The 16,562-nt window shown below is 44.4% G+C and overlaps 1 protein-coding gene across 6 annotated transcripts in view; it reads right to left on the bottom strand.

Annotated features, from left to right (window-relative positions):
* AGRN (agrin) overlaps positions 1 to 16,562 on the bottom strand; it is an 803,356-nt gene that overhangs the window by 577,855 nt on the left and 208,939 nt on the right. For 4 of the 6 annotated variants that reach the window (XM_068240729.1, XM_068240733.1, XM_068240735.1 and 1 more), the window contains exon 3: positions 4,717 to 4,737. The exons of the other annotated variants lie outside the window; for them this stretch is intronic. In XM_068240729.1, the coding sequence (XP_068096830.1) occupies positions 4,717 to 4,737 (21 nt within the window). The remainder of the gene's footprint in view (positions 1 to 4,716; positions 4,738 to 16,562) is intronic. 6 annotated transcript variants of the gene reach the window in all.

The following is a 16,562-nucleotide window of genomic DNA, read 5'->3' as shown; positions in this document are numbered from 1 at the left end:
TACACAACCCCCCCCCCTTTCTTTCCCCTGCTACACTAACTAAACAGTACATTTATGGTACATTAAAGGAGATCTTACCAGCCTGGGTGGCAGTAGCTGGGTCCAGTCTGGGTGTCCATGCCATGTAAATGATGGCAGCAGCAGCAGCAGCAGCAGCACCACCAGTGTGATCCATGTAAATCATAGCAGCAGCCGCTTTAACTATGCACACTGCTTGACCTTTGATCTTAATCCCCACAGCAGCGCGATCCACAATGTTTCCATGTGGCATAGGAGAAGCCACCGTTATCAGCATAGCCAGTGCTTTGATCTCACCCAGAAGCCGTCACCCGCTGTTATCTCTATGCCGGTCTTTTGATCATGCCTAGAATACGCCACCCGCCGTTATCTCTAACGCCAGTCCTTTGATCTTACCTAGAATACGCCGCCCGCCGTTATCTCCATTCTCTAATGCCAGTCCTTTGATCTTGCCCAGCGCCAGACCCCAGTAGCACGATCCCGGCTGACAGGCAATTCAGCCGCTATAGCGGCAGAGTCCTTCCTTCCGTACTAACTTGTTTACTGGCGCCCTCTAATGACCTGTGTCGCACGTGCGCCGGGTCATGGGGTGACGTATGTAAACAAAGTAGTACGGAAGCATGAGAACTCTGCCGCTATTAGCGGCTGAATTGCCTGTCAGCCGGGATCGTGCTACTGGGGTCTGGCGCTGGGCAAGATCAAAGGACTGGCATTAGAGATAACGGCGGGCGGCGTATTCTAGGTAAGATCGAAAGACCGGCATAGAAATAACAGCGGGTGACGGCTTCTGGGTGAGATCAAAGCACCGGGTATGCTGAAAACGGTGGCTTCTCCTATGCCACATGGAAACATTGTGGATCGCGCTGCTGTGGGGATTACAATCAAAGGACAAGCAGTGTGCATAGTTACAGCGGCTGCTGCTATGCCGCTCTGGATATCGCAGCTGCCCCTCACTTACGACCTATTTTACTATACAGGAAAACAAGCACCAGGGTAGGTTATATTCAGACATTCGGACTATAAGACGCAGGTAGTTTTTCTCCCCACTTTTGGGGGAGAAAAAGTGCGTCTTATAGTCCGAAAAATACGGTACCTAGCAAGCTCATGGTGAACCAGAACTCCTAGGAGTGTGTACGGGGCTGAAAGAGACCAAAAGGCCTCCTTACTAAAATACTACAGAAGTTTGTCTTCTTAAAACAGGTGGTATCTGCGATTTTACAGGTTGGAGTGAGCGCTGATGTTTCCCACAATGCACCACTGCTGAATATGCAAATCATCTCTGTTGTCCCTGCAATGGATTAATATGGCTCTATGGGGTAGGACTTAAAACCTAGATCAGGGACGGATTCCTGAAAAGGCCACAAAGGTCCGGGCCTTTGGACAACGCAGCTCATCGGGCACTTGGACATGAAAGAGGTTTGCTACATATGAAAGAGGAGGCTGAAATTGGGAAGCAACACATGAAAAGGGAAAGTGATGCTCAAGGGAGCTGCACATGGAGTTAGAGGGAACCTACAGCACAATAAAGGAGAGCAACAACATACTTGGCCTAGGGGCACAAAGAATATACCTCTGGCATTGACCCTGATTGATGTAATTACCCATTCATTGCATAGCCATTAAAGTGAATGGGAAATGTATTTAAAAAAAAATGAAGCAAATACTTACCTAAGGAGAGGGAAGGCTCTGGGTCGTATAGAGTCTTCCGTCTCCTCTCTCGGTGCCCTCTATCCTGTGCTGGCTCCCCCCCCTGTTTCAATCCCCCGCCGAAAGTGTAATAGATTGCGGAAAAGCCGCCGCGCGGACTGGCAGCGAGGCGTCTGGTTCCGCGTCCAGCTCAGCGGTTTGCACGCTGCCGCGTGCGTCTGATGTGGCTGGGCCTGTTAGTGCACACAGATTGAGGAATACGCGCGCGCGCTGAGAGGCAGAACCTTTATGACAAACGAGGAGGGATCAGCTGACCAGGTTGGTCAGCTGATCTCAGAGCGAGTGGCTATTGGTTGATCAGCGATGGGTGGCGCCGGGGAGCGACGCTCTATATATAGTTATTGCTGGTCAGTCTCAAGTTGTCTGCCGTTGCGAACACTTATGTGAAAGCACTCAGACCATAGTCAGATCCCACAGTGTGTTAGAACCAGGAGGACCTGGGAATTCACACTGAGCCAGATTACTTCTGTATTACTATTGTGTTATACTTCAGACTAGTTCCAGGGGGTTGAGACCACGGACCTCACACCCAAGACTAGGGATACTGTGTTACCATTGTGTTATACTTCAGACTAGTTCCAGGGTTTTGAGACCACAGACCTCACACCCAAGACTAGGGATACTGTGTTACCATTGTGTTATACTTCAGACTAGTTCCAGGGTGTTGAGACCACGGACCTCACACCCAAGACTAGGGATACTGTGTTACCATTGTGTTATACTTCAGACTAGTTCCAGGGTGTTGAGACCACGGACCTCACACCCAAGACTAGGCATTGTTTGATATCTGTTATGACCTATTGCATTCCTGACTATCCTTCTGCTTTCTGATTCGGTACCTATGCATATCTGATTACTTGTTGCCAACCCTGCCTGTCCCTGGTTACCGAATCAGCCTTCTGTCTCTGTACCTTATCTGCCCGTGTGTTGCCGACCTAGCCTGCCCGACCTTGCGAGCTATCCCTCTCCATTGAGAGATTAGTCTCCAGTCCTGCTTGTGACACCCACCTTCTAGGTGTCACTTAGCCACTGGGCCTTCCTGCTATTCAGCCTGGGGCTCCCCCCCCCCCCTTTGGAAGTCTCAGGCTGTTGGAAGGTCTTCGCACTTCCCAGTGGGAGGTATTTCTCATACTGCCAAGGACCACCTGCTCCTCGGGTGGTCCCACTCAAAGTCATTACTGTTGCACCAAACGCTTACACTATATAGGTGTCCAGAGGTTAGTTGGTGGGGATTCTGCAGATCATCAATAATCAGGTATATATCTGTATTCTTGGTGATACTGCAGATCACCAATAATCAGATTCTCTCTGCGTGCTGACACCGATCGTTACAGAAAGGGTATTTTTGAAGTCTTTGGGAGCCGTGTCCTCCTGAAGACGTGCGGCTCCATACTGTACAGGCGTGAGCGTGCAAGAGAGCATGCTTGCGCAGGCGCAGTACAGGTCCGCCCTTCTTCAGGAACACTCGGGCTCCTTGAAGACTTCTGAAGCCCCCTTCGGCCAGGTAAAGCAGTATTTGACTAATTTAGTCAAATACTGCTACCGGGCGAGCCAGCATCGGAACGAGGGCACCGGGAGAGGAGTGGGAAGGCTCTATATGACCCAGAGCCTTCCCTCTCCTTGGGTAAGTATCTGTCTCATTTTTTTAAATGCGGTTCTAATTCACTTTAAGGTCCCCTATACAAGAGCAATCTTGTAAAATGCAGCAGTTGCCCTTTAATCTGCACATCCCGCTAGAGAATGAACCATGGTTGTCACTGGAGACTTCACAATTTAAAAATGCTGTAGATAAATAATAATACACAGCCTCCAATACGTTTCTCATTCCAGCAGGTACCTGTGCTAGTGGAGGGGGATCGTACACTACGGGATGCACATACAGCAAATCCAGTCATAATTGTTCCTATCAATAAATACATTAGCCTGATAAACTGCTTCTGGTCAATTTACAAATATCTCTTAAGAAATACTCCTTCAGGCATCTGTAAGATAAATAAAAATATAACATATAGTACTTAATTCCACATAATGTTGGATCACATGCTGGTTTGCAATGTTGTTTAGTGCTCTAAGGTCCATTAAAGATATATTCCACTAGTTTTTTTAGCTAAATCAAAACTCAGGCCAGAATACTAAACTGAAAGGACTAAAGTAAGCAGTTAACATCTGACAGAACGGACAGGTTTTGGGCCAGTCCATCTCCTCATGGGGGATCCTTAGGGTTTTCTTTGATTTCAAAAGCATTTCCTGAACAGCAGTTGCTAAGTCTAAGTGACATTGTGTGAGTAGGGAGACTGGCTGGTATCTTACTGCTTTGGCAGTTAAACTGCCGTTCAGAAAATGCTTCTGAAAACAAAGAAAACCCTGAGAATCCCCCATGAGAAGATGGACTAGTGCAAATACTGCCAGTTCTGTCAGATTTAAACTGCTTACTTTTTTTTTGCTGGAGTGGTCTTTTAATAACATTCAAAATAGCAAAATAACTACTGTATTGTTTTTTTTTCCATCTCTGATTGGACAACAGGCTCTTGCTGAGATTATAATACAGGGCACACCATGAGCTTGGCACCTTACAGAAGGCAGAGCCAAAGACTCCAGGGTCAGGGCATCACAGGAGTGTATGACATCCAAGTATAAAGCAAAAGGGAAGGGCTTGTAACAAATTTGACTCCTAAATAATCAGATAATTTTATCAACGACTCTGGCAGGGATTGCTACACGGGGATGTTAAACGGCCTTGCTGCCGGTTGTTAATGAATACACGGCTGAGGTTTTTTTTATATTTCAAATAGAAAGTTTGGTCCTGGCAGTATATTGATCAGACTGCAGAATTCTTCTATGCTACGAAGCAAAGCAGCCCGGGAACATGATCCATCATTTGCGGAATGGAGGTAAGCACAAATGAGTCGGCACATTAAATGCAGCATCATGAAGCAGATGGGGTGGTGAAGAATGAGCACACGAGATGCAGAGTGACAGCCCATTACTTACCAGCACTAAGCCGCCTGTGCTCTACACATAGCAGGTGCATTAAGGAGAAGGGAGAAGAAAAACAGTTAGTTTAGCTGCAAAAATAACCCAAACAAGCAAAGCACACATAGATCAGTCTTCTAGCTTATCTGTCATTGTGACTGCTCTGCCTTGTCGCTGCACCCAATCTAATGCTCCTGAGCCAAAGGTAGAGCGCTGCCCATCACCAATACAGCCAGGCCAGACATATCCCAGCCAGCATCTCTCTTCTGCTAAACATCACAGCAGTTTACATACTAATCTCCATTGTAGCGACTTAAAGTGGACCTGAACTCTTGCACAGGACAGAAGGAAAACAGAGAGAAATGCACCCTGTATGTATTTAAAGAGTTTAGCCTGTCTAATTCCCCCTCATCTGTGACTAATCACCACTAAAATTTGATCTCTTAGCTGAGTCAGCTCAGGAATCTCCTCTGCCATAGCAGAGCAGCTAATTTGTAAACACAGGATGTTAACAAAATGTCTGCGTACATGAAAGCAGGAAGTACACACACTGCAGATTTATTGCAGGATTTGTCTCAGCTGTAACAAACAAGTGTTTTTCTTTAAATGCAATTATGCTGTTGCTTATAAACTCGAAAAAAGGAAGCACAGTAGTGACAAGGAATGTGATGTGGGATGCGAATGGAGTGCATCGTCTAAGGCGGACGCAATGGGTAAGTTAGCCCCCCTCGGCTGTGGGCAGCCCGATCTCATGTAAACTTTGATTCCGAGTAGCTACTTACTCGTAGATATGGAAGATCACCCTAAGGCTCCCTGCACACTGCAAATCCGATTTGCGATTTCTGATTCCGATTCCGATTCAGATTTGCAATTCCGATTGTGCTGAATGCTATCAACAGAAAAACGCAGAAAAAAGGCAGCGTGCAGTAATGATTAAAAATCAGAATCACATGTAAAAAACTATTAAAAATCGGAATCGCATACAGTGTGCAGGGAGCCTAAAGGTGGCCATTAACGATACGATTCTTCACACAATCGATTCTCTGCTTTGATCGTAAATTCGATTGCATAGATCAATTTCATTAATCTGATCGATTAGTGGGCCCAAGCGATTGTTTCGAATCGATCAATTGTCCAAAGAATTGTATCATTAATGGCCACCTTAATAGACAAAGACAGCAACAAAATCCAAGGTTCGGAAGCTTTATCACAGAATCTAAAACAATCACATTTTTAGCTGGAGTTAGAATTTCCTGAAAGAAAATAAATGTGTTATTATTGGCAGAAATAGAAACAGGGCAGAAAACACAGAAACGGAGTAGATGGGAATAACATTCAGTCATGATTGCTTCCTCACATTGTACTTAATTCGCTGTGTGATAGTCAAGAAATAGCTGAGGACAGTTCATTTCTCTTTAGCCAGAATAGTTTCCCCCTCTTTATTTTTATTTTGAGCTAATAGAAGAATCTTTCCTTCCTGCCCTCTAAGGCCAAATAGAAGGTATTTAGCTAGAATGTAGGCTGAGTGGAATTGTCCTCCATATTGATGCATCCAACAATCATACTGGCTCAGATTCTTACAATACGCAGCAGTTCAGTCCTATTCTCTTGAGTCACCCACGGCTTCCCCCACCTTCCTCCTTCTATTCTGTCCTAGCGTCAGGTCGTCTGAGGACAACCACATTTATTTTCATGCTAATGTACTTTATGTGAAATGTATTTGAAGAGAACTGGAGACCCAGACGTAGTGCGGTACGACTCCATCCACTGTAACGCTACCACACGCAAGGCCAGTGATGGCACGCAAGGCCAGTGATGGCACGCAAGACTAGGCAGTAACTCTTTATCAAGGACCCAGCAATGGACACAACATAAAATACCTTCTGGAAAATAAATCATGAAGCGGAATTCCAAGATCGCACATCAAAAATATGTACTATTTATCAACTAACAGAGTAGCCCTGTCACTAATTTAACCTTGGTTAGTTACCAGACTGTTCTCTGCTTGACTGGTTTATGAAATAAAATTGGGGGCCTCCCATGGTGAAGCAGCCCCACTGTTAGGTGCCACCCTGGTTTGAGACCTCTGGCCTAGTGGTCTACCTCATAAAGTTTCACTAGAACTTTCTGTTCATTCAGATATGTGGCCCATTGTGGAAGCATTAATTGTTTCTGAAGAAGCATTGCCATCTACCATCTGCTATATATGCATGCAAACTGCGCCCACTGCAGAGAACTTTAACCTTTATGAAATGAGAGTCTTCGCTATCAAAAGTCCACAGTCACTTTAAATAAATATATATGTATGACAGCGCTCCTCTTCTATATCCTTAGGACCTGTAAGATTCAAAACAACTCCACATAGTGCATTATTGCTGGGTTTTCAAAAAATACCCCAAAGTGCCGTCTAAGTGCTCTTATTCGTGCTCCACTTCAAGTGCAAACTTGCCACCAAACTGCTGAAAAAATACAGGCTCACCAGATATATACCACTTCAAAGCCAGGTGGATCTAGCGCATGGATAAAGCCATAACGACCAATCTGATGAGTCCTAAAGGACGAAACGCATAAGGCGGAGCTGGGAGCGTCTGACGTCACAGGAAGCAGGAAATTCCATTGCCCGGGACATTAGAAAGAGAAACGGATGCACCATTGCGGAGAAGGGACGCCGCAACCGCACGAGAGGGTACATCACTGGGCCAGGAGCCCGATACGCTCAAAGTTACTCTTGGATGACGTGAGTGCGCATCTAGCCAGGGCATTTATGAATTTTAAAAGGTTTTATGCTATGTTTTGTATACTTTTTCTATTGAGGAATCCGGATTAAAAAGTTATTGGCATTTTGAATACATCAGACTGGTCTTTGTGGCTTTATCCATGCGCTAGATCCACATGGCTTTGAGGTGGTATATATCTGGTGAGCCTGTATTTTTTCAGCAGTTTGGTGGCAAGTTTGCACTTGAAGTGGAGCACAAATAAGAGCACTTAGACGGCACTTTGGGGTGTTTTTTGAAAATCCAGCAGTAATGCACTATGTGGAGGACACACGCGTACACACGCCGGACTGGAGGCAACGACGGGTCCGTCGTCACCTCCCGCTGGGTGGGCGTTCCAACGACAGTCCGGCACCTTACAGTCATTTTAGTTTTAAATGTGCAATAATCAAATCTGTTAATTACTAAAAAAAACAGCAAACATCACCCCCAACACATAAAAATACAGCAAATAGAGGATTATAAACATATAAGGTTCAAAAGTGCAAGATGACTGCAAAATAATTCAATAATACATACACATCCAGAAAAAGCATTGGGCAAATAAAGCCCAGAAATGAATCCCTGTAAGCAATCCTCACACAGGCAGTCAAACACTCCGAAGCGATGTGGCAATAGAAAGACCAACACCAGTGCTGGCAAAAAAAAAAAATGCTTATGTGCCAGGGGAAAAAGAAGGAGACCCCCGGACTGGACAGCCTTGGTGCACATCGTGCCATGGCGGCGGCACGGTCTTCCTCCACTCTCTAGCACACGCAGCACAATGCTTCAATGCTGCCCATTGACAGTGTAGAAAGTCAGCTCTTATGGGTTTCGGGTGCCGTGTGTGCTAGAGAGTGGAGGAAGCCTGCGCCACCGCCAAGTACCACTGCTGCCGTTTTTTGCCACCCCTCTCCCTTTTTCACCCAGAGCACAGCACGTTTCACTTACCCCCATAGGAATGCCAATGGGAGGGCGTTTAGCGTGACAGTTGTGTGCACTCACACGCTTTGGCACGCGCTCAGGCCTTGGGTGGCGGGGGCTTTGCAACGGTAGTGGTGTTGGGCAGCGGGGGATTTTTGGTAGTTATGGTGTGCGATTCTTTTGAGAATGGGGGGTTTACTGGTTTCAACTGACACAGAAATTGCATAAGCAATGCAAGCCAATAGCTGCTGAACAATAAGCTGGATTGAATTATTAATCAAACATTGACTCGGAAAGGCAGTCATTTTTTATCTATCAAATGGGTGGAAGGGGTGGTGGGAAATCAATGGACAGCAGCATCCTAAATCATCTGTGGTCTTCCTAGCTACTGTACCTTTTCCTTACTTGGTAAGTAATTCTGTAGTTTGCTTGTGGTTCTCATTAAACATTAATGAAGGTCATGACAATATTTTACGGACATTTATGTAATTAAGCTCTAAGGCCAAAACACAGCTATTAAACACATAAAAACAAGCAATGCTAATTTCACACGGCTACTACAACCCATTGGTTTTAAACAGGAAAAGCGCCAAATGTTCAACGTTGTAACCAAAGTCTCACAGGAAAAGGGATACGCACAAGTCAAAGACAGAGACTCTCCAGACATTTGCACGTTGTGACTTCTCAGCTGGAAATAATCATAACTGAAATGTTTTCATATGTAAGCAAGACATGAATGTAGTTTCATCACATAGGCAATCCAGAAAAAGGATTGGTTTACATAATTTTAAAGATAAAATGTTTGCTGTCAGACAGCTGCTGTGTCAGGAGTGCTGGATGACAATCTAACAGACAGAACACTGGAATGAAAATCCTAACGTCATGCATTTCTATACAGTTTTCCACAACTGCAGTGCAGACGCCACAAACTGTCACAGGACACAGGCATGTAGGTAAGGACAGTTCTAGTTATGATGGGGCACTGGGCAAAATTAACCTGGGGGCTCCCCTGACACCCCACCTCCCCCCATTCTTTCCTTTCTACAGATGTATTTTACATTGATAAGCCAAAAATAGATAAATCAAAGAGTCTCTGTGCTGTTTAACAAGTCCCCCTTTCTTGAGAGTAAACTTTCCAATTCTGACTTCAGACTGAACACGCAGATGTCCAACTTCAGCAGCTCTAGCCTGGTCTGGGAGAAACTCTTGGTCAGTTTGTGAAGCTGGCCAGTGTTTGATGATGTCACTCTATCAACCCCACTGTCCATTTCCTGGAAAGCCACTCTTGTGCAGAACGTCAGCACTGTAGAAGGCTCACCTTACTTTTCACTCTATTTTTCAATGTTAAAGCGGATCCGAGATGAAAAACTAACTATAACAAGTAACTTGTCTAGATAGTTTACACAGCATATCTAGCTGCAAACAACTTCAAAAGTTTATGATTATTTATTCCTGTGATACAATGAGGGCAGCCATGTTCTGTTTGTTATATTGTCACAGGCTAAGGGCTGGAGATACTATCAGCTTGCCTGTGTGTAAATTCAGTCCCCTCTCCTCCTCCCTCCGCCTCTGAAATCAATGGCTAGTAACCCCCTCCTCCTGCCCAGACAGAGCTTCCATAAGCCCTTGCTACAGTGCCAATGCACAAAAGGAGCTGTGGGTAAGGCTTGTTTAGTTTATAGGGAACTAGAGTATTTAAACAAAACAAAAAAAGTATTTGGCTTGAGGAATGCCCTATAAACTACTGTATATGAAAGGAATGCAATGAGTAAAAGTTTATCTCGGATCCACTTTAAGTGCAATTTGTGCCTAAACTGAGGCTGGGAAGTGCACTCATTAAGGACACCCACCTCTGACATGGACACATTGGCCTTGATTCATAAAGCATTACCTCATGCGGTAATGCTGAAAACAGCAGACTTTCCCGAGCACTTAGCAAAGTGTCAATTCATAAAAGCTGTTACCGCATGAAAAGCTGACATTACCGACCAGGGAGATAAATTACCGACTTGGCTGTAGTTACCTCCAACACATGTCAGTAAATTGTCAGCAAATGTCAATTCATAAAGCCTTCAACAAGAGGTAAGCCTGACAATAGTTACCGACATCTCTGGTGAGGCATTAACAAGTTACACCTCTGATGAATGCAAAGTGCAGAGAGCCAAAGTCTGTTTGAGTCATCTGTGCAGAGAGCCATCTGTGTGAGTGATTTGTGCAGGCAGGGAAAGTCTGTGCAAGTCATCTTTCTGAGTCATTTGTGCCAGTCATTTGTGCAGGCAGGAAAAGTCTGTGCGAGTCATCTATCTGAGTCATTTGTGCCAGTCATTTGTGCAGGCAGGAAAAGTCTGTGCGAGTCATCTGTCTGAGTCATTTGTGCGAGTCATTTGTGCAGGGCAAAAGAGAGAATCGCCACACTGCTCTACTCTACCGCTCAATGGGCTGCGGTAATTTACCGACCTTCAAAGGCAGCTGGGGAAATCTTTATGAATTAGCACACAGAATAACGAGTGCAGTATTTTCCCGACATGATTTTTTTTATCGCACTGCTTTTTATGAATGGAGGCCATAATATTTATATTGTGCTTTTAACCTGAAGAACTCAAAGCACTTGAGCTGCAGCCACTAGGGCACACTTCAAACCCCAGTCACCTGTGTGGTGCAAAGCCCATAACTATAACACTATCAAGCCACACAGGTGACCAGGGTTAGAATCCTGGCTGGCGCCAGTACCTATTCAATAAGGAGTCCTTGGGCATAACATCCCTGTATTTCAGGGTGGCTTACCGAGCGCATGCTTAATGGTTGCAGCTTTAAAGCTTTTTGAATCCAAAAGAAGTACAGAGATATACAAATGTTCACATTTCATTTTAAACATTTTTTATGTACAAGCTAAAAATTCATCATTAATAGTAGTAATGCTGGTTACAAGAACATATTCCCTGAGATCTTGGCTGTGAAGACAGTTACCAATCTTCAAAGTGGAGCCCAGTCATTGGCAATTAATGCCCACATTTTATAGAGTATCATAGCAACCATGCTTTTATGTGATGAATTGGCGCTCTCACAGGAGGCTTACCATTGGACGTCACTATGTAAAGCCACAAACAATGGCTGCCTCCTAAAAGATGCATTGCACAGAATAATTCCATTAACTTCTGAAAGTAGCGGGAACTGTGGAGAAGCAATGAGGGAAGAAATATGGAGTGTAACATTCACAGCGGGAGTCTGGGAATTCACCCACTTCCTTTATCCAACTCCCTAAGAGATTAACATTTCTTCCCTAAACTGTCCATGTTTTCTTCACAGATGATGTGATTTTAGTTTTCACTTGGATGAAGTCAAATAGTTCCATTTGCATAGAGTTCATTGTTTGTTCAACTGAGTTTTCAAACTTGTCATCCTACCACGGAAGCAGCCAATCTCGGATATTGTTTCCTCATCGTAGTTTATACTGTGAACCAGACTTAAACATGAAAGTACTCTTTTGATATGTTTAGTTCTCAAGTTCTATTCTAAAACATTAATTAAAAGCTTCAAGTGAGAGAAATATGGGAAATGCCATTGTTGACATTGGTTTATAAAAATGCTACTTGCTTGCTTCATATTTTCCAACTTTCTGAGACAAGAAAGAGAAACCATTTTTGGTTCAGTAAATTTGGGCAACACGGGGTATGCCCATCACACCTCCAGTCACCCCTTCATCACACCTCCAGTCACCCCCTTCATCACACCTCCATTCACCCCCTTCATCACACCTCCAGTCACCCCCTTCATCACACCTCAAGTCACCCCTTTATTACACCTCCAGTCACCCCTTCATCACACCTCCAGTCACCCCTTTATCACACCTCCAGTCACCCCTTCATCAAACCTCAAGTCATGCGTTCATTACACCTCCAGTCACCCCCTTCATCACACCTCAAGTCACCCCTTTATTACACCTCCAGTCACCCCTTTATCACATCCCCAGTCACCCCTTCATCACACCTCCAGTCACCCCTTCATCACACCTCCAGTCACCCCTTCATCACACCTCCAGTCACCCCCTTCATCACACCTCCAGTCACCCCCTTCATCACACCTCCAGTAACCCCCTTCATCAAACCTCAAGTCATGCGTTCATTACACCTCCAGTCACCCCCTTCATCACACCTCAAGTCACCCCTTTATTACACCTCCAGTCACCCCTTTATCACATCCCCAGTCACCCCTTCATCACACCTCCAGTCACCCCTTCATCACACCTCCAGTCACCCCTTCATCACACCTCCAGTCACCCCCTTCATCACACCTCCAGTCACCCCCTTCATCACACCTCCAGTAACCCCCTTCATTAAACCTCAAGTCATGCGTTCATTACACCTCCAGTCACCCCCTTCATCACACCTCCAGTCACCCCCTTCATCACACCTCCGGTCACCCCTTCATCACACCTCCAGTCACCCCTTCATCACACCTCCAGTAACCCTCTTCATCACACCTCCAGTAACCCCCTTCATCACACCTCCAGTAACGCCCTTCATCACACCTCCAGTAACGCCCTTCATCACACCTCCAGTCACCCCTTTATTACACCTCCAGTTTCACCTTTATTACACCTCCAGTCAAACCTTCATCACACCTCCAGTCACTACTTTATTACACCTCCAGTCTAACCTTCATCACACCTCCAGTCACGCCTTTATTACACCTCTAGTCACCCCTTCATCACACTTGCAGCCACACCCTTCTGGTGACTATAGTAAGCCATGTTCAAACTACATTTTCCAGCCTGTGGACACCTTTACAATCATTAGTCTTTATCCTGAATGGTTATATATGGCATCATTTTTTTAAAATTACTTTATATATAAGAAGTGCACCTAACTGCGGAAAGACTTACAAATTCTTCTTACAGATTGCACTTGTCCAATGGAAATAAAAATATTTAATAAAAGGTATGATAACCTGAACAACTTTATATAAAAGGGCTTTTGCCCAATGGCATAAATACATGTAGAATAATATCATAAAACACTCGAACCAGTCCTAGACTGCTTAATGACAGTATAGCATATTATAGTAATAACTCTGCTCTAAGAGGTTAGTAGCTCTTGCATAATGAAGCAGTGGAAATGATTGCAATGATGAGTATCCCAAGCATGAGTTGGTATCTGTAAAGCAAACAAGCGTAGAGTATTTCCAAGCGTGCTAGCAAATAGGATGTTGATGCATGCAGAGATAAACAAAGTGTTGGCACGACCGGCCTGTTGAGGTGCTGACAGGCGAGTGAAACCAAACAACGTATCTTTAGGATTGGAGTGGTCAATATTCACTGGATTAGATAAGGAACGATCTCACCCTCCGCTGATGTGGTACCCTTTGATGATAAGTCCTCTAGCGGATAGTATCTTCCGGGAAGCCGCTCTATCTCATCAGCCCCGGCCGGCGGCTAGGTGAGAGAGACTTGATCTGCAATGCAGTATCGGGCAAGCGTGCCCGGCTCCCTAGGGGTCCGGATGGCGTGGGTGGCGTAGATCTTGCAAGCCTCCAACTCGGCAAACTTCCGTCCTGCTCGCACCGCCGGTCCGGAACTCTCTCTCTTGGCCAAGCTTTGAGAAAGAGAGGCGTTCCTCTCGAAACGTCAGCGGAGGCTAGAGTCGTGACGTCACGCCGTATAGGGGAAGGAGGTGTGTCGGAGTTCCGGACCGGCGGTGCGAGCAGGACGGAAGTTTGCCGAGTTGGAGGCTTGCAAGATCTACGCCACCCACGCCATCCGGACCCCTAGGGAGCCGGGCACGCTTGCCCGATACTGCATTGCAGATCAAGTCTCTCTCACCTAGCCGCCGGCCGGGGCTGATGAGATAGAGCGGCTTCCCGGAAGATACTATCCGCTAGAGGACTTATCATCAAAGGGTACCACATCAGCGGAGGGTGAGATCGTTCCTTATCTAATCCAGTGAATATTGACCACTCCAATCCTAAAGATACGTTGTTTGGTTTCACTCGCCTGTCAGCACCTCAACAGGCCGGTCGTGCCAACACTTTGTTTATCTCTGCATGCATCAACATCCTATTTGCTAGCACGCTTGGAAATACTCTACGCTTGTTTGCTTTACAGATACCAACTCATGCTTGGGATACTCATCATTGCAATCATTTCCACTGCTTCATTATGCAAGAGCTACTAACCTCTTAGAGCAGAGTTATTACTATAATATGCTATACTGTCATTAAGCAGTCTAGGACTGGTTCGAGTGTTTTATGATATTATTCTACATGTATTTATGCCATTGGGCAAAAGCCCTTTTATATAAAGTTGTTCAGGTTATCATACCTTTTATTAAATATTTTTATTTCCATTGGACAAGCGCAATCTGTAAGTTTTTATATTCATAGTTTTAGGAATTGGGATCCCTTTACAGTCTGCTGCCGTCCGATTGGGCGCAACACTAACATTTTAGCTTACAAATTCTTCTGCCTCCATACGTGACTTGGAGCTTGAAATCTTTGTTAGGCCTGGTACCCACTAGCAGCTCATTTCTAAGTGCGTGTGATTTGAAAAAGCTCTTGCTACTGCAATGCTATGTGGGATTTAAAAGAAAATCACCTCCCTCAAGTAGAATCACGCACATAGCATTACATAAGCAAGAGCAAGAGTAAATCACAAGCACTTAGAAAAGGCTTAGAAAAGTGCTGCTAGTGGGTTCCAGGCCACACGCAACTTGAGTTCAAATTTAAAGTGGACCTATAATAAAATAAGCAAAGCTAAAATCCAAACTTGTTATCATTTGTGATCTCAATAAATCTAACTATCCATTCAAAAAAAAACTCTTTAAGGAGATTTGCAAATGCAAAATGAATCTGCTTACATTTGTGAAGCTGATATATTGGACTTACATCTGGAGGATGGAATAGCATCTTTCTACCAATAATAGCATCTTTCTACCAATAATATGTTTTACTTTTGCCTATGCTTCCTTGAGGTACCCATATACTATAAGGTATTATAATGCATTATACATTCATTTCAATAAAAACATCAAATCTAAGAAAGATCTAAGAAAAATGAAGGCCATCTCAAAAAATGGCCTCAGTGTTATCATAGCTTTGTGCTGCATCAAGCAGTACAGAGATAGCAGCAATGGTAACACAATCTATATTAGATTCCTTCAATAATCTGATCTAATATTGTGTATTGCAAGCTGACGAGCGGGTAAATGATCAATAGACATCATCCACCTGATATAAAAATTATATCACTTTTAGGCACACACATATCCTTGCAAAAAAACTGAATAGTATTTTGCATGCATTTTTTTCAATTTAAAATTTGCATTCATATGCAAATTTTCGCATGCTAGTTTTTACCACAGTGATGTGTAAAGTGCTGCGGAATATGTTGGCGCTATATAAATAAATAAAAAAATAATAATAATAATAATGTGTGAATTTCTACTGCAAGATGTATGTTTTTTGTTGCGCATCCGAAACTTGTGAATGCAATTTTTCGATTTTTACCAAGAGTGCGATTGAGTTTCATTAGTTGTGTGGCAAACCGGTTTTCACACATTTGCAATTCAATGCAAAGTTGCATAAGTGGAAACCCTGCCTTTGGGTGCAAACACACATCCAATTTTCAGTGGCCAATCACTGACCAGTTTTACAACGTCCATATAGCATGAGGGCCAACACATTGTGAATACTAAGAAAAGATTGTGCAGGTAAGTGCTGATACTACAAAGAAGTGGTAACATTCGCCAATCACTGGCAAAACCAACTTGGATGTGTGTATGGAACCTTACTCTTTGTGTACATATTATTCATCCGGCCAGTTGGGCGCAGAGAAGCCCGAATGACAGCTCACCCGCCTGACGCTGAAATTCTGGGTGGCGTCAAATACTATTACCCCTCCGAGTCATATCAAGTCAGAGGGAGAAGTAATTGGGGTCAGGCAATTGCCAGGACCTGAATTACACTTTAAAAGCCACTGTGCTGCTATAGACGTATTAACATTATGTCTATGGGGGCGCCCAGGTCAGGTGCAGCGCGGCAGCGAGTGTGCGCCAAAGTGACCTGCTTCGCTTTGAGTTCGACAGGAGAAAAGCGCTATACAAATGTTCAGATTCAGATTTAGAATTACTATACAGTACTTGCTTTTCAGAGACATAAAACTGAAAAAAAAAGTGTTATAATCAAATACGCCAC

Source organism: Hyperolius riggenbachi, chromosome 6 (genome assembly GCF_040937935.1).
Source record: "Hyperolius riggenbachi isolate aHypRig1 chromosome 6, aHypRig1.pri, whole genome shotgun sequence".
In the NCBI taxonomy this organism is placed as follows: Eukaryota; Metazoa; Chordata; class Amphibia; order Anura; family Hyperoliidae; genus Hyperolius; species Hyperolius riggenbachi.
The sequence above is the reverse complement of the archived record's forward strand: the minus strand, read 5'-3'. Positions and strand labels throughout refer to the sequence as shown.